The sequence below is a fragment of the Mobula hypostoma genome, chromosome 8 (genome assembly GCF_963921235.1).
Source record: "Mobula hypostoma chromosome 8, sMobHyp1.1, whole genome shotgun sequence".
Lineage (NCBI taxonomy): Eukaryota > Metazoa > Chordata > Chondrichthyes > Myliobatiformes > Myliobatidae > Mobula > Mobula hypostoma.
In genome coordinates, this window is record NC_086104.1 from 95440011 (window position 1) to 95464236 (window position 24226).

At 44.7% G+C, this 24226-nt stretch overlaps 1 protein-coding gene across 1 annotated transcript in view; it reads right to left on the reverse strand.

Moving 5' to 3' along the window:
- The window catches only part of snx5 (sorting nexin 5), a 76602-nt gene that overhangs the window by 51641 nt on the left and 735 nt on the right, over positions 1-24226 (reverse strand). The window contains exon 2 of the mRNA XM_063056392.1: positions 16432-16530. Coding sequence (XP_062912462.1) covers positions 16432-16530 — 99 coding nt within the window. The remainder of the gene's footprint in view (positions 1-16431; positions 16531-24226) is intronic.

A 24226-nucleotide genomic window follows, 5' to 3' on the forward strand; every position in this document is an offset into this window, starting at 1 on the left:
CAAGCAAAGAGCAGCAGACTGTTAACGTCCCTTGGATAAAGAAAGCAACTTAAGCCATCGATTCTGGAAAAAGATGGGCAAGCCATTCTGAGGGGGGATCTGTTTTACAGGTTATGCCACCAGTGACCCAGGTTCACTGGAGTTTGTACGTTCTCCTCTGACTGCATGGGTTTCCTCCAGGTGCTCTGGTTTCCTCCCACAGTCCAAAGACACACCGGTTAACAAATCACATGGGACAGCATGGCCACTGGGCCAGAAGGGGCTGTTACTGTGTTGCATCTCCAAATCTACATCTTTACAAGTGGGGCACTGGAAGACAGGCCAAGTGGAGAGAATGGGGTTGAGCCTGGGGGTGGGGAACATCACCTTAACTGGCTGTGCATAGAACAAGTAGTTCCAAAATTCAACAAAGTTTTAAATCCTCTTACAACACGGAGTGGTAGCTCACTGAAGTTGTCCGCACTGTAGATTTAAATATGTGGGGGGAGAGGGAAGTGTTGATCAGGTAGGTTACCACTCACTCGAGCTATTTCAGACCCTGACACACTCGGGTGAAGAGCAGTACTTGGTGTTGAACGCACAACAGCCCCATTCTGCAGGCACTGTGACGGGTCAGAACACGCCAAGTTATTAGGCAGAAGAATGCTTGAAGGCTGATGCAATAAGGCATGCACTTTGAAACACCGACTGTCTGCTTCGTAAGCGAACAGTGTTGACAATGGCAGCAGCACTAACAACTAAAAGTTCAAAGTAACTTTGTTACCAAAGTACGGTATACGTTGCCAAATTCTACCTCGATTCATTTTCTTGCAAGCATTTACCAAAAACTAAAATACAGTATTTATGAAAAACTATAAATAAAAGGCCGACAACCAATGTGTAAATAATAAAAAAGTATATAAATAGAGTTATGGAATCCTTGAAAGAGAGTCATTTCAGAGTTGAGGTGAGTGAAGTTATCCGCACAGGTTCGGGAGCCTGATGGTTGAGGAAAATAGCTGCTCCTGAACCTGGTGGTGTGGGACCCAAGGCTCCTGTACCTCCTGCCCAAAGACAGCAGTGAGAAGGGAGCATGGCCCGGATGGTGCGGGTCCCTGATGATGGGGCTACATATTGAATTGATTACTTACATCCTTCATATACATGGGCACATAGCCAAGTGGTTAAGGCGTTCGTCTAGTGATCAGAAGACCGCTAGTTCGAGCCTCAGCTGTGGCAGCGTGTTTGTGTCCTTGAGCAAGGCACTTAATCACACATTGCTCTAGTGTCTGTGCAAGGAGTGACGCCCCACACAGACTTCCAATCTGCGCCTTGTAAGGCATGAACATGCCCAACACAGGCCTCTCATGGTCTGAGTTGATGTTCCCTTCATATACATGAGGAGTAAAAATCTTTACGTTATGTCTCCATCTAAATGTGCAGTTATAGTCATTTATAATAAATAGTATGTACAAGAGGATAGCCAATATAACGTAGAAATACAGTTGTGTTGGCATGAATTAATCAGTCTGATGGCCTGCTGGTCCTGGCTTTTATGCTGCGGGAAGGTTTCCCAGATGGTAGCAGCTGGAACAGTTTGTGGTTGGGGTGACTCGGGTCCCCAGTGATCCTTCAGGCCCATTTTACACACCTATCTTTGTAAACATCCTGAATAGTGGGAAGTTCACATCTACAGATGCGCTGGGCTGTCCGCACCACTCTCTGCAGAGCCCTGTGATTGAGGGAAGTACAGTTCCCATACCAGACAGTGATGCAGCCAGTCAGGATGTTCTCAATTGTGCCTCTGTAGGAAGTTCTTAGGATTTGGGGGCATCGAGAACAACATAGAATAGTGAGACTAGCCTACCCAAGAGAACTGGGTGCTATGTCTCTCCGAATCGTGGCTTACAGCCACTTCACCCAACCGAGCCGTGCAACCAGAGGGCTTCGTAATTCACCTAATGGACCATACAGTGTCCTCAGGCTAATAGAGGGGTTTGCCTCCTAACCAACGTGGTGCTCAGATATGACTACCCTGGTGAGTTCTTGCTCGGCAAGCCAATGAAATCCATATGCCTTGGAGTTGGGGACAATCGCCTACAAATGTCTAAGCCACACTCCATGACACCAGAGCATGATAACTCATTGCAAGCTGCTCTCTGCCAATCGACTCTCCATTTCTATTACAACTGTTCTCTTCTAAACCCAAATTCTACACCTAAGAATTACTAACATTGTTTCATTTAAATCTGCTCACAGGAGTGACTGATCAGGCTCCTGAGCAGATGGAAATTGCCAGTGAAGCCCAGGTCGGGCCGGTCCAAGTGAAAGCCTGTGCAGGGTGAAGAGCTGATGTCGCAGAACCCCGCCAAACCAGGGTCGACTGGAGCGCCTGAGACACGCTACTGAGGACCTACTGAAGTGAAGGCCCAACCAGTAGGTGTATCTGATACCAAACTCCCAAGGCCCAATTACATGTGAGGCAGCAGGGGCCAAATCTGAACTGAGAACCTTCCAGATCAGAAACCCTGACCCTGCGGAGCACCTAGGGCTAAGTTCTGATGCCAAGGCTATGAGACACCGCCCCCCCCCCCCCCACTTACCGTCTCCTCCACGACCTTCAGACCTGTGGGGGAACAGCCATTTACAGGCCAGTTGGATCCACTCCTGGTCTACCAGGTCTGTCCTAGAGCAATCACTTGCCTTCCAGTCCAGATGAATCCACTCCTGGTCTTCTAGGTAAGTCCTTAAGCAAACACGGGGGAATTCTGCAGATGCTGGAATTTCAAGCAACACACATAAAAGTTGCTGGTGAACGCAGCAGGCCAGGCAGCATCTCTAGGAAGAGGTACAGTCGACATTTCAGGCTGAGACCCTTCGTCAGGACTAACTGAAAGAAGAGCTAGTAAGAGATTTGAAAGTGGGAGGGGGAGATCCAAAATGATAGGAGAAGACAGGAGGGGGAGGGATGGAGCCAAGAGCTGGGCAGATGATTGGCAAAATGGATAAGAGAAGATCATGGGACGGGAGGCCTAGGGAGAAAGAAAGGGGGAAGGGGGGAAGCCCAGAGGATGGGCAAGGGGTATAGTGAGAGGGACAGAGGGAGAAAAAGGAGAGAGAGAAAAAAATATATATAATAATAAATAAATAACAGATGGATAAGTAAACCTACGCTCTATCTGCCAGAGAAAGCAGGATCTCCCAGTGGCCACACATTTTAATTTCACATCCCATTCCCATTCTGACATGTCTACCCACGGCCTCCTCTGCTGTAAAGATGAAGCCACACTCAGGTTGGAGGAACAACACCTTGTATTCCATCCAGGTAGCCTCCAACCTGATGGCATGAACATTGACTTCTCAAACTTCCATTAATGCCCCTCGTACACCATGTATTTTATATATATTCTTTTTCTCCCTTTGTCCCTCTCACTATACCCCTTGCCCATCCTCTGGGCTTCACCCCTCCCCCTTTTCTTTCTCCCTGGGCCTCCTGTCCAATGATCCTCTCATATCCCTTTTGCCAATCACCTGTCCAGCTCTTGGCTCCATCCCTCCCCTCCTGTCTTCTCCTATCATTTTGGATCTCCCCCTCCCTCTCCCACTTTCAAATCTCTTACTAGCTCTTCCTTCAGTTAGTCCTGACGAAGGGTCTCGGCCTGAAATGTCTACTGTACCTCTTCCTAGAGATGCTGCCTGGCCTGCTGCGTTCACCAGCAACTTTGATGTGAAGTCCTTAAGCAGACACATAACCTCCAGTGCAGATGAATCCACTCCAGGTCTTCCAGGTGTCCTTAAGCAGTCACTTGCCTTCCAATCCATGTGGCTCCACTCCAGGACTCCCAGAACCACCTGGATGCAGCCACTTACCTTGGAAGTGTGGTAGGAGGGCTGGGCCTTGCAGGAAAGGCTGAAACAATGCGGGCTCAAGTGCTCCCTCCCCACTATGCTATGATCTAACATTCAAGCCATTGAGAACAACGTTGAAGAGTGAGACTGAACGACCAAAGAGAACTGGGTGCTATGTCGCTCCGAAACGTGGCTTACAGCCACTTCACCCGACTGAGCTGTGCAACCAGAGGGCTTCGTAATGCACCTAATGGACCATACGGTGTCCTCAGGCTAACAGAGGGGTTTGCCTCCTAACCAACGTTGTGCTCAGATGCAACTACCCTGGTGAGTTCTTGATCAGCCAGCTTGGAATATCCAACAGTTAATTGCTGTCCATACTTCCTGTCTGAGATCAACTATCCTGACGACAGTCTGCATCCACCCACGTGAAGCCTGCACTCTGTGGCCAACAGTCTTTAAAACAGGATATGCTGAGCTCTCTCCACCACTGCTGGTGACAACCAGGCCAAATTCAATGGTGTATTACCAAAAATACTCCCAGCGTGTCTCCTGTTCCACCAGGGGCCCAAACACCCTTCACCACTGCCGTACAACCCATCGAACTCACTGACTGGGCCACCCATTCTTCGGTAAATCAGCTCCTCCGCCCAGCACACAAACAGAAACTGAAACAGGAGGGCCCACTGCGGAAAGTAGCATCGCGCTGCTGAGTCCGTAAAGACCCAGCAGCCGGCTCCGTGTGTCAACAGCGTCGCAGACTTTCTCAGTAAGCGTACTGAGGATTGTGTACCAAAGAGGACAATCTAAGTGTTGCACAACTAGAAATCATGGAGGAACCAGGAGATCCACTCCCGACAGAAGTCTAGGCATTAAACTGACTTTATTACTTGCATCCTTCATGTACACGAGTAAAAATCTTTGTTAGGTCTCCGTCTAAATGTGCAATTTATAGTAATTTATAATGAATAGTATCTACAAACAGGACAGTCAATATAACATAGAAATACAACTATTAGCCTGATGGATGAAGCTGTACTGGAGTCTGTTGGTCCTGGCTTTTATGCTACGGTACTGTTTCCCTGATGGTAACAGCTGGAACAGTTTGTGCTTGGGGTGATTCAGGTCCCCAATGATCCTTTGGGCTGTTTTTACACACTTGTCATTGAAAATGTCCTGAATAGTGGGAAGTTCATACCTACAGATGCTCTGGGCTGTCCGCACCACTCTCTGCAGAGTCCTGCGATTGAGGGAAGTACAGTTCCCATACCAGGCAGTGATGCAGCCAGTCAGGATGCTCTCAATTGTGCCCCTGTAGAAAGTTCTTAGGATTTGGGGGCCCATACCAAACTTCTTCAACTGTCTGAGGTGAAAGAGGCACTGTTGTGCCTTTTTCACCACACAGCCGGTATGTGCAGACCACGTAAGATCCTCGATGTTTATGCTGAGGAACTTAAAGCTGTTCACCTTCTCAACCCCAGATCCATTGATGTCAATAGGGGTTAGCCCTTCTCCGTTCCTCCTGTAGTCCACAACCAGCTCCTTTGTTTTTATGACATTGAGGGAGAGGTTGTTTTCTTGACACCACTGTGTCAGGGTGATGACTTCTCTGTAGGCTGCCTCATTATTATTTGAGATTAGGCCAATCAATATAAATTTAGTTAGCAGATTGGAGCTGTGGGTGGCGACATAGTCATGGATATACAGAGAGTAAAGGAGGGGGCTCAGGACACAGCCCTGAGGGGCACCTGTGTTGAGAGGCAGAGGTGAGGGAGCTCACGCTTATCACCTGCCGGCAATCTGACAGGAAGTCCAGGATCCAGCTACACAAGGCACCCTTCAAATAAAATGATCTGATCTTAACCAGAAATGGAGACGAAACTTCCATTAAGCTATCAGGGATACCAAGCGAAAAGTAAAAATCAGGTCCCAAACTATAGATCAGTTGTGGCAGGAATTGCAGGCTACAAAGTCAGACAACAGCACGTACTTATGCACTTAACATATCCCATGCACATTCTGGAGAGAAGAGGACTGGAATGTCACCACCTACGCTGACAGACTCCAACACATCGGAACCCACAGTCACCACTGCAGACATCTGTTCCCACTCTTCACTTACTTTTGTGTTACAGTTTTCTGAATTTATGGATTATACTGTATTGCTGCTGCAAAATAACATATTTCAAAGTTCAAAGTAAATTTATTATCGAACTACATATATGTCACCATTTACAACCTGAGATTCATTTACTTACAAAGCACTCTCAGTAAATCCATTGTAGAATAATAATGGATTATTATTCTGCATAACAGAACCCATGAAAGACTGTACTGACTTGGGCATTCAATCAGTGCGCAAAATGCACAAACTGTGCAAATATAAAACAAAAGAAATAGTAACGATACATATCGACAACTTGAGATAAAGAGCCCTTGAAAGTGAGTCCATAGGTTGTGGGAATATTTCAATGGTACAGCCAGTGAAGTTATCCCCTTTGGTTCAGGAGCTTGATGGCTGAGAGGTAACAACTGTTCCCACGTCCTGGATGGTGGGAGTCCCTGAGGATGGAGGCTGCTTTCCTGCGACAATGTTTTATGGCATATTCCAGTGGCAATAAACCTGGATGGCGTCCCTGGCTAACAAGCACAGGATATTATGGCACACTACAGACCTTGAGCTATGATGTTGTGCCAATCTTTTAACCTATCTAACCCTTCCCTCCTCCATAACCCTTCATTTTTCTATCATCCATGTGCCTATCTAAGTTTCTTAAATGTCCCTAATGTATCGGCCTCTACCCCGGCAGGGCATTCCATGCACCCACCACTGTGTAAAGAACTTACCTCTGACATCCCCCCTATACTTTCCTCCTATCACCTTAAAATTATGCCCCCTTATATTAGCAGTTTCCACCCTGGGGAATAAGTCTCTGGCTGTCCGCTCTATGTCTTTTATCGTCATGTACACATCGACCAAGCCACCTCTCATCCTCCTCCACTCCAAAGAGAAAAGCCCTAGCTCATTCAATCTATCCTCATAAGGCACGCCCTGTAGTCTAGCCAGCACCCCAGCAAACATCCTGTGCAACCTCTCTCAAGCCAAAGGTCATCCAGCTGCAACTCCAGCTCCCTAACATGGTTTGTAAGAGCTGCAACTAGAGGCACCTCATGCTGTTGTAGTCATCGAGCTGGAGGTCTCCCAGATCTCCCACATCTGACAAAGAACACACCACTGACCCTGGACCCATTCTCACTGTACTAGCCATGCACTAATGACAAAGGAAGAAACTTACCTGAAGCCTTCGCCTTTTCATGCCTAACCCTCTTGAGCAGAAGCCTCAAGCCCTCCACTCTAACACTGGTCCACTCACACAATGGCCACTCCGGTTAAATCTAACTTCTCTTGGTTAGCCGTCGCAAATTGCCAAAAATCCCAATGGCTGAAGACTGCCAAGAAGTCCCCAAAGGCCTGCTCGCTTTTTAGAACCTCGTGCTGGCTCTCCTCAAAACAAGCGACTGCTCAGGATGACTGAAGCCCATCGATAAGTCCTGAAAGGCCCCGTGCACATTTTAAATCTCGCGCTGGCTCAGCACAGATCCGCTGGCAAAGTATTTACTGACTCTCCCCGCTTCAACCTGATGTTTTCACCTGCTTTGAGAAGACAACTATCATCGCAGAACTTCAGATTCTAATTTAAGATGGTTCTGGTGAATCTCAGCGACTTTGGGCAAGAAAACAACTAAATACTTTGTTAATCACTTTTTCTGGACAACGATTTCAGCGCCAGGCCGAATCAAGCCGGCGAGATACAGGCCCTAGAGCGTATCGAGGCGACTGACTGAACCCGATGATTGGATGATGATTTAGACGCCGGGCCAGATTGAAAGAGTCAGGGTGTCGGGGCCCAAGGCAAGTGATGGCCAATTCAGCTCACTGCTCTGCAAGGTTTACCTGACTCTGCACCAAACTACCCTCTTTCTGGATTCCAGTTCAGAACACCGTTGGCTTGCATTTCTTGTTTGAACTATTTGCGATTTTTCCCCTCTGCACAGTGTTTTTTTTGGGTTTCTTTGCCTTGTAGCTGACTGTACAGAAACAAACCTCAAGGTTGTATAATGTACAAATTACTTTGATAATTGTACATTGAACTTTTTTTAAAAAGAGGGAAAAAAAAAGTAGCATGCCTTAGTGACTACTGCCCATTGGCTGACATCCATCATGAAGTGCTTCAAGAGGCTGGTAATGGTACACAGCAACTCCAACCTTCCAGACAGCCTTGACCTAATGCAATCTGACTACCAACGAACAAGGCCTACAGTGGACGCCATCTCCCTGGCCCTATACTCATCTCGAGAGCATCTGGGACAGGTAGACACCGACTCTACACTATCTACTTATATACTATAATTCAAAGCAAACTCATCTCCAAACTCCTTGACCTGAGACTGCTTTGCACCTGGATCTTTGACTTCCCTCCATCAAGGATTGGCAGCACCACCTTCGCAATGGTTGCTCACAATGCTACGTCCTCAGCCCCCCTGCACACTCGTGTCTACATGACCAGTTTCATGCTCCAAGTCCACATACAGGTTTATCATACCACCAGAGTGGGCCAAATCACAAAAAACGAGTCAGAGTACAGGAAGGAGATAGAGAGCCTAGTGACATGGTGTCAGGACAACAAGCTTTCTCTCGATGTCAGCGACACAGAAATGCTGGTCGTTGACCTCAGGAAGGAAGGGGTGCGCATGCTCCTGTTTACATCAACGGTGTAAGGTCGAGAGTGTGGAGAGTTTCAGGTTCCTGAGAATTAACATCACAAACAGTCTATATATTGCCTTCTATATATTGGCGAGACCCGACGCAGACCAGGAAACTGTTTTGCTGAACACCTACGCTGTCCGCCAGAGAAAGCAGGATCTCCCAGTGGCCACACATTTTAATTCCACATCCCATTCCCATTCTGTTGTGTCTATCCACGGCCTCCTCTGCTGTAAAGATGAAGCTACACTCAGGTTGGAGGAACATCACTTTATATTCCGTCTGGGTAGCCTCCAACCTGATGGCATGAACATTGACTTCTCAAACTTCCGCCAATGCCTCACCTCACCCTAGTACCCCATCCGGTATTGCCCAACCTCTGGGCTTCACCCCTCCCCCTTTTCCTTCTCCCTGGGCCTCCTGTCCCATGATCCTCTCATATCCCTTTTACCAATCAACGGTCCAGCTCTTGGCTCCATCCCTCCCCCTCCTGTCTTCTATCATTTCAGATCTCCTCCTCCCCCTCCCACTTTCAAATCTCTTACTAGCTGTTCTTTCAGTTAGTCCTGACGAAGGGTCTCAGCCCGAAACGTCGATTGTACCTCTTCCTGGAGATGCTGCCTGGCCTGCTGCGTTCACCAGCACCTTTTATGTGTTTTACTCACAAACAGTCTGTCCTGTTCCAACCACATTGAAGCCACGTCCAACGAGGAGCTCTGGCACCTCAGGAGGCTAAAGAAACCTGGCATGTGGCCTTTGACCCTCACCATAGAAAACTTCCCACCCAGAGGCATCGGAGACAACTGCTCTGCCAGTAACTGCAGAGGGTTGTGACCACAGCTTGGCACAGTACGGGAACCAGCTTGCCCTCCAAGGATGATTATCTACCCATCTTGCTCCCTCAGAAAAGCAACCAGTATAAGCAAAGAGCCCACCCCACCCTGGCCATTCACTCTCCCCCTCCCCTTCCACCAAGCAGAAGGTACAGAAGCCTGAAAGCATGTCCCACTAGGCTCAAGGTCAATTTCTGTCCCTCTGTAATGAGACTATTGAATGGTTCCTTAGTACAACAACATGGACTCTCACAACCCATATGTAATGACCTTGGCTCCTTATTGACTACCTGCACTGCGCTCTCCAACTAAAACGCTTCAGTCTACCTGTCATTGTTTTACCTTAATGCTTTGCTGTAATTAATTGATCTGTAAGAATGCTATACAAGACAAGTTCTTCCTCTGTATCTCAGTGTATGTGACAATATTTTTTTGCCGGTGTGGCTTGGACGAAAACCATTGCCTTTGTTGACCTTCATTCTTGGACTGTTCATTTCCCCATCAGTTCCAATACTTGGCATGTAATACTTGCATATCAGTGCTCCAGTTCATGTGAAGAACTTCCCAGCAATGAGGAGCATTTGAAGGCTCTGGACCTGTACTCGCTGGAGTTTAGAAGAATAAAGGGGGATCTCATTGAAACATATTGAACATTGAAAGGCTTAGCCCGAGTGGATGTAAAGAGGAGGTTTCCGGTAACGGGGGGTCTAGGACCAGAGGACAACCTCAGAATAGGAAAAAACATCCCTTTAGAACAGAGATGAGGAGGAATTTAAAGTGGAGGCTGGTTAGGTTCTTGATAAGGACATCAAAGGTTACTGGGAGAAGGCAGGAGAATGGGCTTGAGGGGGACAATAAATCAGACATGATTGTATGGCAGGGCAGACTCAATAGGCCAGATGACTCAATTCTGCTCCTAAGTCCGTGGTCTTCTTTCTTACTCTTAGCTTTCCACATGAATTAACCTGCCAGGTTTGGCAATGCCACATGGCTGCATGGGCACTCAAGCAAGATACCGAGGGAGACTGTCACCATGATGAGTAAACTTCTCTTTCGGCAGAATACTAGCCTCGGAGACCCAAAACTACGACCACTCCCCCTCCTTGTTGCAAAGTTCATCCAGCAAGACCACAGCTCAAGACTTATCTAACCATGAGATCTGATACTCCACCCTTGCAACAACGTCAGTCACCGCTATCTAACCGATCCCCTTGTCACTCACTTCTGCAATGTAAGTCGTGTGCTGTAGCAACTACAAAGCATCGAAGGTAAGAGAAATTATGCTGAGAAATCAGATTTATCACAGTTTGCAAACCTTTAGTTCAATTCTCAGCAACTTCCGCATACTATCATACAAAAGAAAAGAAAAAAGGGGACTTTGCAAAACAACCTGCCCCTTTTCAGTCATTCCCACATGGCCAAATCATCTCTGGGCATGCTGCCACACCCCAACCATACTCTATCAGTTACATTGATCAGGACCGTTGAGAGCATTTGTCTTTAAGGCAGGATCTGATAAACATCTGTGCTCTTAAAATATGAGACAAGGACTTAAAAAAAACAAATAGAAGAAAGACTAGAAATTAGCAAATGCAGCAGTCTTTGATCTTCCCCTTCAAGATCGAGAGACTGGAAAACTCGAGCTCCTCTACAGCTTCTTTCCTATCACTGAATCCAGATATTTAGCATTCATTGCAAGAGGACTAGAATATAACAGCAAGCATGTAATGCTGAGGATTTACAAGCCATTGGTGAGACCGCAGTTGGGGTATTGTGAGCAGTTTTCGGCCCCTTAGATAAGAAGGGATGTGCTGGCATTGGAGGGCGTCCAGAGGCGGGGCCCCACGGGGGAGGGCACCCAGGAAGGAAGGGGTAATGTACAAGGAGCATTTGATGGTTCTGGGCCTATACTCGCTGGAGTTCAGAAGAACAAGGGGTGATCTCATTATTGCCTATTGAATATTGGAAGGCCTAGCAAGATTGAATGTGGAGGGTAAGACAGAAAATGGTGGAGCAATACAGCAGGCCAAGCAGCATCTATGGAAAAGAGTAAATGGTCGCTGTTTCAGGGTCTTGCATGTGTTGCTTTGAATTTCCAGCATCTGCAGATTTTCTTGTGTTTGGACATGGAGAGGATATTTCCCACAGTGGGGGAGTCCAGGCTCAGAGGGGACAATCTCAAAAGAAGGATGCCCCATTAGAAAAAAAAGAGGAGGAATTTCTATAGCCAGAGGGTGGTAAATCTGTGGAATTCATTGCCATAGACAGTTGTGGGGACCAAGTGAATGAGTATATTTAAACCGGAGGTTGATAAGCTCTTGATTAGTAGGAGTGTCAAAGGTCACAGGAGAATGCAGTTGAGAGGGATAGTAAAACCATGATGGAATGGCAGAGCAGACTCGATGGGCCGAGTAGCCTATCTCTGCTCCTGTGTCATACAATCACATGGTCTTATATTCTGAGGAGCTCTGGACGTGGGTAAACCCACAGTCAATGCACAAAATAACTCAGAATGTACGATTCGAGGAAGAAATTAAACAATTGCGCAATTAGGTTCCCAATGAGGGACAATCAGGACAAGGAAAATACAGAACTGTGAGCGGGTAGAAATGTCAGAACAATGCAGAAAATAATTTAAATTGTCTGTTCTTCTGCATTCTTGGAAGAAGTGCTAGAATAATTTATGGAGAAAGTGAGGCCGGCTTTAAAACTAGTGTGACTATTTCAATTATAAACATGGCTGCAGTTTACAGCACAGGAAAGACTTGAAGTTAGGGCTCCTGTTAAATGCACACACTGAAGATGGGGTAGTGAATAATTTCTTTATGAAGGGTCAGGATGAGAATTTTTCATCTGCGTCTAGCATTACTAACGGCAAGGTAACAGGAGGGCTGCTTCACAACACGGTGGAACACATTGCATTTCACTTTCTTCATCTTCTATTTCCAGCTGTTTAGACGCATCTAGGCGTATTACAGCCCTCCGCAGGATGTATAATTAATTATAGAACTTCAAGGAACTCTTTCTTTTTCAATCTTTTTATTAATTTCAAAATATAGAAACAGAACATAGCCATAATACAAATAGAAGGAGATGTAATGTTACACTTAAAAAAATTAATTGCAAAACCAAGTAGTGGAAATTAACAAAGCTCCCAAACATGTAGAACTAACCACGGATAATACAAAATTTAAAAAAACTGGGAAAAAAATGAAAAAGAAAAAAAAACAAAACAAAAAAAACAAACCCTATCCCCAAAGAAAAACAAAATTAATCAACTAACCTAAAAGACTTGGGCAAAACTAACAACTTAAAAATGGAAAAGAAGAAAATCTTAGTGTCGACGACTCCATTCCCCTCCAACAACAGTACAGGGAGATAAAACAAATTTGGAAATGATCAAATTACATCAAATGAAAATGCTGAATTAATGGCCTCCAAGTTTTTTCAAACTTAATAGAAGGGTCATAAACTGCACTTCTAATTTTCTCCAAATTCAAACACACCATAGTTTGTGAAAACCAATGAAATACAGTAGGAGGGTTAATCTCTTTCCAATTCAACAAAATGGACCTTCTAGCTATTAAAGTAAGAAATGCAATCATCCTTCGTGATGAAGAGGTTAAATTATTTAAGTCTATCATTGGTAGTCCAAAGATAACAGTAATTGGATGAGGTTGTAAGTCTATATTTAGGACCGTTGAAATAATATCGAAAATATCTTTCCAATATTTCTCCAACAAGGGACATGACCAGAACATGTGGGTTAAAGAAGCTATCTCGGAATGGCATCTGTCACATATTGGATTAATATAAGAGTAATAACGAGATAGTTTATCTTTGGACATATGAGCCCTCTGCACTACTTTAAACTGTATCAACCTATGCTTAGCACATATAGAGGATGAATTCAACAACTGAAGAATTTTTTCCCCATTTTTCAGTCGGTATATTAATCTCAAGTTCTCTTTCCCAGTCAGCTTTAATTTTATTAGAAGCATCAGGACAGATTCATAATTATATTATATATAATTGCTACTACACTTTTCTGAGAGAGATTTAAATCTAAGATTTTTTTCCCAAAGTGTCCATTGGATATGGATGTGGAAAATTAGGAGAGACAGTAATTAAAAAGTTTCTAATCTGTAGATATCTAAAAAAGTGAGATCTGGGTAAGTTATATTTATTAGAGAGTTGATCAAAAGACATAAAACAGTTATCCAAGAATAAATCGCGAAAAGATATTATACCTTTGGTTTTCCAATCAAAGTAAGCTTGATCCATTGTAGAAGGTTGAAAAAGAAAATTTGATATAATAGGACTTGCTAGAATAAATTGATTAAACCCAAAAAATCTTCGGAATTGAAACCATATATGTAAAGTATGCTTAACTATTGGGTTGTTCATTTGTTTATATGATTTAAAAGAAGTAAAAGGAAGTAAAGTTCCTAAAACCGAACCCAAGGAGAACCCTTGTAATGAATTAAGATTCAAGATTTACCCAATGAGGGTTTAAAGATGCGTCCAAATCTTGCAACCAAAATTTTAAATATCGAATATTAATTGCCCAATAATAGAATCTAAAATTCGGGAGGGCGAGCCCCCCCTCCTTTTTAGATTTCTGTAGATACCTTTTACCTAACCTAGGATTTTCATTCTGCCAAATATAAGAGGAAATTTTTGAATCTACGTTATCAAAAAAAGATTTTGGGATAAAAATTGGAACGATTGGAATATATACAAAAATTTAGGCAAAATGATCATCTTAATAGCATTAATCCAACCAATCAAAAACAAAGAGATTGGGGACCATTTGGTAAATAAAAGTTTAATCTGATCAATTAAAGGTAAAAAATTAGCTTTAAATAAATCTTTATACTTTTTCGTAATTGTTATCCCTAAATATATAAATGAATCAGTAACCAATTTAAATGGTAAACGTCCATAAATAGGTACATGCTTATTTAAAGGGAATAATTCACTCTTACTAAGATTCAATTTGTAACCAGAGAAGTTACTAAATTGAGCTAACAGATCTAGGACAGCAGGAATTGACAACTTCAAGGAACTCAAATTCTCAAATACAACCTGACTCTTCAATCAGATGTTGATTCTCTTGAAGGCCAAACAAAGATTTAATAGAAAACCCAGTTAAACTGTGTCGATCTTACCCAGTCCCTTAACACCACCTCTGATCAACAAAGCACAGCAGCCTCGCACTTCCTGAAGAGACCGAGGCAGACAAGGCTTCCCCCTGCCCCATTCTAAACAACTTTTACAGGAACAGCACGAGACTCCTGAGCAGCTGTATATTACATCTGGAAGGGGAACTGCAAGGTGTCTAACCACAAGGACTGCTGAGAGAATCATCAGGGCCTCTCTTCCACCCCTCAGAGTTAACTATCCAGAGTGCACTGTATGCAGGACCCTTGGCATTGTCAAAGATCCCCAACCATCAGGTGTGAGGTACCATAGCTTTAGGACAAGAACTGATAGGATGGGAAAAAGCCTCTTCTCCCAGGCCGAGAGACTATTGAACTCCTTGCCACCACGTATGAACCACCAGTAGTGTTATACTGTTTACTTTGCAAGCTTGTGTCATAAATGCATATTATGATTTGTTAATTTATTTGTGGTAATATTACTTCCTGTTCTGTGTGAGTATACGTACTGTACTGTGCACCTGGGTTCAGAGGGATGTCATTTTGTTTGGCCTTGAGCTGACCTTGAACACGTCTACAAAATCTAAAGGACAACAGTTCTGTGAGGCTTCCAGGCCCACGATTTCAACACCAGAGAGCTCACTTCCTCAAATGGTTCAGTGGGGACATTCCGACACCTCTTGTCCAGCTAACGACCGACTCTTCCAAAGTTCCGAGTCAAGAGAAGCACGGTAACAAAACTATAATGCATTAGAAATACCCATTAACTATATACTCAGTGGCCACTTTATTAGCTACCTCCTGTACCTAATAAAGTGGCAACTATGTGTATACGTTTGTGGTCTTCTGCTATTGTGGCCCATCCTCTTCAAGTTTTGACGTGCTGTGCGTTCAGAGATGCTCGTCTGCACATCACTGTCGTAACACGTGGTTATTTTAGTTATTGTTACCCTCCCGTCAGCCTGAACCAGTCTGGCCATTCTCCTCTAACCTCTCTGCTTAACAAGGCATTCCCCCCCCCCCCCCACAGAACTGCCATTCACTGGATTTTCTTTCTGTTTTTCCACCTCATTCTCTGTAAACTCTAGAGCAGGGATTCCCAACCTCTTTTTTGTTAAATGCCAGGGACTCCTACTGTTAACCGAGGGGTCTGTGGACCCGAGGATGGGAACCTCTGCTCTAGAGGCCATTGTGCATAAAAATCACAGGAGATCAGCAGTTTCCAAAATACTCAACCACACGTCTGACACCAACAATCATTCCACAATCAAGTCACTTAGATCACATTTTTTCCCCAATCTGATGCTTGGTCTGAACAACAACTGAACCCCTTGTCAGTTGTCAGATATATATCCTTCTTCCAAGAAAATAGATAAAACTTTGCATCACTTCAACTGCGAGCCGTTTTTCCACTGGACCCTGAACACCAGCTTTGCTTATTGACCACCATTGCTATGGCTCCCATCAACAAGAGCCAGTTTTTTTTTAAAACAAGAATTTATTCACTAACAAAAAAAAATTATACAATAGGCAAGGCATGATAACTATTTACAGGTTCAGATTAAAATGCACTTTTTAAACATTGTGCCCTTACAGACTGCTTGCTCCTTCTCCAAAGACACCCGGACACAGACATCCCAGAAGAGGGGCAGGCCATCAGCTCGGGCAGGTCTGCCCGGAGATCCCCCAAGCGACTCACACCAACCCCACCCCACCCCCTTACACTGGGGACCAGGAAATCAGGAGTGTGGTGGGGGGGGGGGTGTGTCTGAAGTGCAGCCAGAACCTGTGGAGCAGCACCTTCAGACTCCATGTTACACTTGGTCTGCCAGGGATCACCTACCTTAGTGTGAACTGTGAATTTAACCTTTTCTCTCTCGCTGAGCGCATCAGGAATGTCAACCAGCATCAGGGGCTCTCCTTCCATGGATACTGAAGCCTTCTGTAAGTTTTAAAAAGAGGACATTTACTTTCACTGCAATGCAGATTACCAGAGTGAGCAATTGGATTTGAATTTAACTTGTGAAGATTTAGATCTAGAGTAAGTACACTAGCCAAGTGGTTAAGGTATTGGACTAGCGACCTGAAGGTTGTGAGTTCGAGCCCCAGCCCAGGCAATATGTTGTGTCCTTGGGCAAGGCACTTAACCACACATTGCTCTGCGACAACACCAGTGCCAAGCTGTATGGGTCCTAATGCCCTTCCCTTGGACAACATCGGTTTCATGGAGAGGGGAGACTTGCAGCATGGGCAACTGCCTGTCTTCCACACAACCTTGCCCAGGCCTGCGCCCTGGAGACTGAAGAATTTCCAGGCGCAGATCCATGGTCTCGCAAGACTAACAGACTCCTTAAGTGTAAGTAGAGGGACACTGTTTGCCAAGTACTCACTGCCAAGGTGCCCACTTCTATGATATACTATAATTTTACTCAATATACATTCCCCTCAAATCCACTGATTTTATTGCAATACCAGGCCCAAAATGTCAACTGTTTACTCTTTTCCATAGATGTCGAGTTCCTCCAGCATTTGTGTTTTACTTACTCAGTCTGCTCACTATATTATCTCCAATAGAACTGCAGAATGGTAGAGTTTGGCTTTAATAATTTTACTCTTAAAATTGGAATTAATAATTAATTATTCTAGTTAACTCTAACAATAATTAGAAAGACAAATCATGATTCTATCTAGCCAAAAATCGACAGGGTGGTAAAACTGGTTTATAACAGACAGTCTCAGGTGTTCGGTTTTATTTATTTATTCTTTTATTTGCACAGCTTCTCTTCTTTTTCCGCATTGGTTGCTTGTCAGTCTGTGTGTGCAGCTTTTCATTGATTCTAACCCATCATTCCAAATAAACTGATTCCTAAGCTCCGGAACCTGGGCCTTAGCACTCAGATCTGCAGCTGGATCTTGAACTTCCTCACAGACAGGACCCAGGCTGTAAAAATAGGGGACAAGCTCTCCTCTACAATCACTCTGAGCACTGGTGCCCCACAAGGCTGTGTACCCAGCCCCCTGCTGTACTCAATGTACACCCATGATTGTGTAGCCAAGTTTCCATCAAACTCAATATAAGTTTGCTGATGACACAACAATTGTAAGCCGTATCTCGGGGAATGATGAGTTTGAGTACAGAGAGGAAATTAAGAACCTGGTGGCATGGTGTGAAGACAATAATCTATCCTTCAACGTCAGCAAGACGAAGGAATTGGTTGCTGACTTCAGGAGTACGGACCGCATGACCTAGTTCACATTGGTGGTGCGCAAGTGGAACAAATCAAAAGCTTTAAGTTCCTAGGGATCAATATTACAAATGACCTGACTTGGTCCAACCAAGCAGAGTACACTGCCAAGAAGGCCCACCAGCGCCTTTACTTCCTGAGAAAGATAAAGGAATTTGGCCTGTCCCCTAAAACCCTCACTAATTTTTATAGATGCACCGTAGAAAGCATTCTTCTAGGGTGCATCACAACCTGGTATGGAAGTTGTCCTGTCCAAGAATGGAAGAAGCTGCAGAAGATCTTGAACACAGCCCAGCACATCACCCAAACCAATCTTCCTTCCGTGGACTCTTTACACCGCACGCTGTGGGAGCAATGCTGCCAGGATAGTCAAGGACACGACCCACCCAGCCAACACACTTTTCATCCCTCTTCCCTCCAGGAGAAGCCTCAGGAGTTTGAAGACTTGTACAGCCAGATTTGGGAACAGCTTCTTTCCAACTGTGACAAGACTGCTGAACGGATCCTGACCCGGATCTGGGCCGTACCCTCCAAATATCTGGACCTGCCTCTCGGTTTTTTTTTTGCACTACCTTACTTTCCATTTTCTATTTATGATTTATAATTTAAATTTTTAATATTTACTATCAATTTGTACTCCAGGGAGCATGAAGCACAAAATCAAATATAACTGTGATGATTGTATGTTCTAGCATCAATTGTTTGGTGACAATAAAGTATATTCTATTGTAGTTCTTTATTTGACTGTGAATGCCTGCAAGAAAATGAATCTCAAGGGAGTATATGGTGAGATGTATGCACTTGGATAATAAATTTACTTTGAATCTAGGCCGTGCTGAGGGAGGAATGCACTGTCAGAGGCGAGGTGTTAATCCAAACCAAGATGCAGAAATCCCATGACATTAGCACTTCCCAATTAGCATCGGCAAACAGGCTAGCTGGTTAAGTGGGATCTTTCCATGCAACTTCCACAGCAGTGACAACACTTCAAGAGCAACTGTGTTGACACAAAGCACTGGCGTGCTTCGGGGACGGCGCAGATATGAGGAGGACTTGAAAGACAGCCCCACACAGAAGAGGCTGAGGCATTCGGCACTTGTTTACAGTCGCTGCACCAGCGAGCGAAGCTACACAAGCGACTGCACTCACACATGGGAGCACCACTTGCTCCACCTCACTTCGAACTCCCTCTCCAGCAGAGGAACACAAAACCGCTGCCCGAAACGTCTACGTCAAATGCTGCCGCAGGAGAGCAGCATCACCCAGGGACACTCTCCTCGCTGCTGCCATCAGGAAGGAGGTACGGGAGCCTCAGGACTCTCACCACCAGGTTCAGGAACAGTCACTACCCCTCAATCACCCTGCACCAAAGGGGGTAACATCACTTGCACCACCATTGAAATGTTCCCACAACCACTTTCACAGACTCTTCATCTCATGCCCTTGAAATTTATTCCTTTTTTTTTCCCTAGTTGATAATAAATTTGCTTTGAAATTTTGAAACCATGCAAATGAAAATCATGTTTTCTTGAGCAACAGCCAAGCAAAAAGATCTCGACCCAATTCACATTAGGTTGTACCATTGCGTGGCTTTGACAGATGAAGTTGCTCATGTCGTCCCCAGGTGAAAGCAGCAGCTAAACCCAGAATTTAGCTCGTCACTGCTAAGGGCAGGTGGGAATTATTACAATCCCCACAGTAAGAAGAAACTGCGCTTGCTGATCTCAACAGCTTTACGCACCATGGACATTCACGTGTTCGGAATTTGCTGTATTGTGTTGGTCAGGGGTCAACATGCAACAAAACAACATTCAACAATTAGAATTATATAAAACAAAGTTAGACATTAAAGTACATATATGAAATAAAATATGCACAAATTCGTGTATTGAGGGGACGTTGCACCTAACCAGACAGTAATGCTCCCTGTGATGGCAGTGTAGAATTACACCAGGATGTTCTGGGGAAGATAGAAGTTTACCAGCTGTCCCAACAAGTACATCCTCTGCTGAGCCTTTTTGTTAAAGGAGGAGATAAAGGATTCTCCCACATGACGTCCTGTGAAATAAGGCCAGGAATCTGAATGTAGAAACAGTGCTGGCTGTAGAGTTGTGATGAGGAGTGGGTGGAGAGGAGGCACATCTCTCTCGAAGCTGATGTGCACCTCCACAGTTTTGAGAGCGTTCAGCTCCGAGTTGTCACGAATGCACCTGGACACTAGCTTGTTTACCTCCTGGTCACACTTGGATTTGTTGCCTTTGGTGAATAGTCCAATGACAGTCTGCAAACTTTATCAGTTTAACTGATGATTCACTGGAGACATAGTCACTGGTGTACAGAGAAAACAGAAGTGAGAGAACACACCCCTGTTGTATACCAGTGCTGAGTGAGCGGGATGTGAAGATGTGCTTACCTAGTCCCACATACTGCCTCTTGTCAGAGAGGAAATTTGTGACCAATTCACCAACCGGCCATTCAAAATATTCAAAAACCCAAAGGCATGAAAAATTTAAAAACATTCGTCAGCTTTTCCACACTTAACTGGTATCGTGCCACAGCTGTTTCTACCCCAGTTAACCATAAACATTAACACATTATAATTGGCAATCAGAGAACTGCAGATGCTAGAAATCTAAACAGACAGGATCTTTGACACAAAATGACAATTCAGTTTCTTCTTCCACAGATGCTGCCCAGCCTTAGCATTTCCTACATCTTGTGATTTTATTTCACATTGTACAAGACACTGGCGAGGCCAAATTTGGAATATTGTGTGCAGTCTGGTCACCTACCCACAGGAAAGACATCAATGGGATTGGAAGTATACAGCTGGGAAAATTTACAAGGCTACAATGAGGACCTGAATTTCAGGGAAAGGTTGAATAGGTGAGGACTTTTTTTCCCCTGTAGTAGAATTTGGGGAGATCTGATGGGAGTACACATAATTAGGGGGTTATAGATGGGGTAAACTCCTCCATGGAAGGACCAAGTCCAGCTGTGGAAGGCGGAGGGTTGGGAATGGGCTAGCAATCTCATGTAAAAACCCAGAGTACAGAAACAACAACAGAAGCTCCAAAGATCTCATCCCTGAGAGAGGAAGGACTCCGTAGTAAGTCACGAAGTGAAAGCAGAACCTTTCATTAGCCCAGGACAGAGGACTCAGGCGAGCTGTTGTTGGCAGCCTATGGCCCAGTGGGGGGGGGGGAGTGGGCTTTAGGAGAATAGACAGGGGTAAATGCAAGCAGGTTCCCCCCCCCCCCCGCCCCACTGAAGTTGGGCGAAACTAGGACTCCAGGCCATGGGTAAAGGGTGAAAAGTGAAATATTTAAGGGGGAACGTTTTCACTCAGAGGGCGGAGTTAGCTCCCAGCAGAAGTGATGGATGCAGGTTCGATTGCAACACGCAAGAGAAGTTTGGATAGGAGGGGTAAGGATGGCTTTGGTCCAGGTGCGAGTTGAAGAGACTACGCATGGACTAGATGTGCCAAAAGCCCTGTTTCTCTGCTGTTATTCTACATGACTGACTCTACATTAGGCAGCCTTGATGTCAAGTGACTAATTGTTGTATTACATAGTGTCTTTCACATTCCTGCATGATGTTTCAAAGTATTGAGGGATTGAGGTGTAGAATTGTTACTTTCTTGTCGTTTGACTTTCTAATGCTTGTTTGCACTTTTTATACACGACCACCTTATCAGGTACACCTGCCCGTTAATGCAAATATCTAATCAGCCAATCATGTGGCAGAACTCAACACACAAAAGCATGCAGACATGGTCAATAGGTTCAGCTGTTGTCCAGACCAAGCATCATTTAGTCTCTAGACAATACATCAACCTGGAAGTGGAAGGGCTACAAGGAGTCTCTAATAAAGTGGCCACTGAGTGCACGTGTGATTGTTAAGTGACTTTTTCAGTAGTTACAGTTGGCTCTGTAATTTTATGGAAACCTGCTTCAGTGATGGTGTCACATGACTTGAATGTGGCTAGTCACTGGTTAACCTTATCAATGTAATTCGCTTTTGTCTGTCTGATACAAGACCCCATCTCCTTTGTCTTATCTCTTTCCTCTGCTCTTCTCTCTTTCCCTTTACTTCTTGTTCTCACACCATGCTTTGTCCTTTCTATTCTCCATTCTTTTAACACTTAATAAAACAATCGTAAACAACAAATTTTACACAGACAAAATGATAGAAGAACTCAGCAGGTCAGGAAGTATCTATGGAGAGGATCAGACAGGCAACGCTTTGGTTTGAGGCCCTTCAGGACTGCAGAACCACTTGTGTTTATGTACCCAACAGGCCTTATGGCTCATTTTAAACCTCCAAAGTACGACTGGATCGCAATAGCAGCAGGATCCAACAGCACTTCTGAGCTAGTTAAGTACTTCTGAATTGTTGCCCTTTGTAATATAGAAAACAGTGGTTTTCTGCCACAACAGACCTTCACATTAAGCAATGTGATAATAATCAAATACCCATTTAAATAAAATATTGAGTGGCAGGGTGGAGATGCGTCTCTACCAAAGGAGGTGAAAGGCGCTTCTTCCCTCTGCTAGCCTGCAGGTCACCAAGGGAGCAGGTGGTGGATGGTTGTACGAGCAGCTGGTATATATCGTGCAAACCACTGGCGCCAGGCAGACAATCTCTGAAGAATATCGATAACGTCTAGGTCACCGGTCTTGGAAAGACACTGCCCAGAAGGTGGCAATGGCAAACCACTTCTGTAGAAAAAAAATTGCCAAGAACAATCATGATCACAGAAAGACCATGATTGTCCAAGTTATACAACATGGCACATAATGAAGAAATGAAAAAAAAAAATCACTGAAAAGTTCAAATATTTGCCAGGATTTTTTTTTATTTTCTCTGCTTCCCTTCCAAAGGATGGAATAGAAAATAATTATAGCCATTATGAATGATCGTCGAGCAGATCACCAAGAGAACCTCCACAATTAGAACCATAGTTTTATCTTCGCACCCACAAACAGGAGTTTGGGTTTAACATCTCATCTTGAAAACAAAGGTATCTTCTGTTTGCAGTTCTCCACTGAACTCTGCTAACAGGCAAGCCAGGTGTTGCTGGAGCTGAAGCCTGGGCACAGGTATGGTCTAGCACCCAGCAATAGCTCAAATACTTTGGGGCCGTTGCAAATCCTGCATATCCAAGATGGATGGTGAGGAGCAAGAACGGGCCTTAAGGACCTGAGTTATAGGGAAAAGTTGACTATGGTTAGGAATTTATAACCTGGAGCTTAGGAGAATGGGGGGGGGTGGAGGAAGGTTTAATAGAGATATACAAAATTATGAGGGGAATAGATAGGGTGAATGAAAGCAGGCTTTTTCCACTGAGGTTGAGAGAGACTAGAACCAGAGTGCCAAGGTTAAGGGTGAAAGGTGAGAAGTTTAAGGGGGTGGTGAGTGTGTGGAAGGAGCAGCCAGCTGAAGTGGTGGATGCAGTTTGATTTCAACACTTAAGAGAAGTTTGGATAGGACATGGATGGTTGGGGGGCGGGCGGGCGGGGGGGAGGGATGGATTTGGCTTGGAGTCCGTCAATGGGACTAGGCGGAATAAAAGTTCACCATGGACTTGGTAGGATGGAGAGCTGCAGAGTTCAGTGACTCTTAACAAAATGTGCTTCTACCAGAATTTTGTATTTACAGCATTGAAAGAGGCCAGTGTTTATGGTTCAGCCCAACCTTCTCCCAGTGTCGTTCGTCTAACCCCACTGGAATATCCTGTTTATCACCTTCCCCACCATGTGCTTGTTAACCCATACCTTTCCATTGTTCTGGATGACAATGGTTCACCCTCAGTAAACCAGCAACAGGAACCCCTGCCCATTTACCTCTTCCCGCCAGTTCGCCTGCGGAGGTCAGCACCGACCTGGGAATCAGGCCTCGACAGCGGAACCCCACAGGAAAAGGCCATTCAGCCCGTTCTAGTTCAGAAACCGCTGGTCTGCTTCATCCCATCGACCCCAGACGTTCACCCTGCCCCTGTCCCGTCGGGTAGAAGAATCAGAAGACTAAGTACCACCAGGATCAAAGACAGCGCTTTTACAAGACTAGTACGATAAGGTGGACCCCTTAGCTTCACAATCTACCTCATCGTGTTCCTTGTACCCTGTCTGCTGCACCTTTCTCTGTGACTTCGTTCCCTGTACTACCTCAATTTACAGATGGATGGCATGCAAATCAAAGTTATTTTCACCGTACTTCGGTACATAGGACAACAATAAACCAATTCACCCGTTTATTAAGCTCTTGTACACATACAGGAGGACACTCGGATCGCTGTGTATTTCGGAGCTCCACCATCTTTCTCATTTAAATATTTCATTTCTCCAACTAAAGTGGAGAATTTCAAATTTTCTCCAAGTTACACTGTATCGG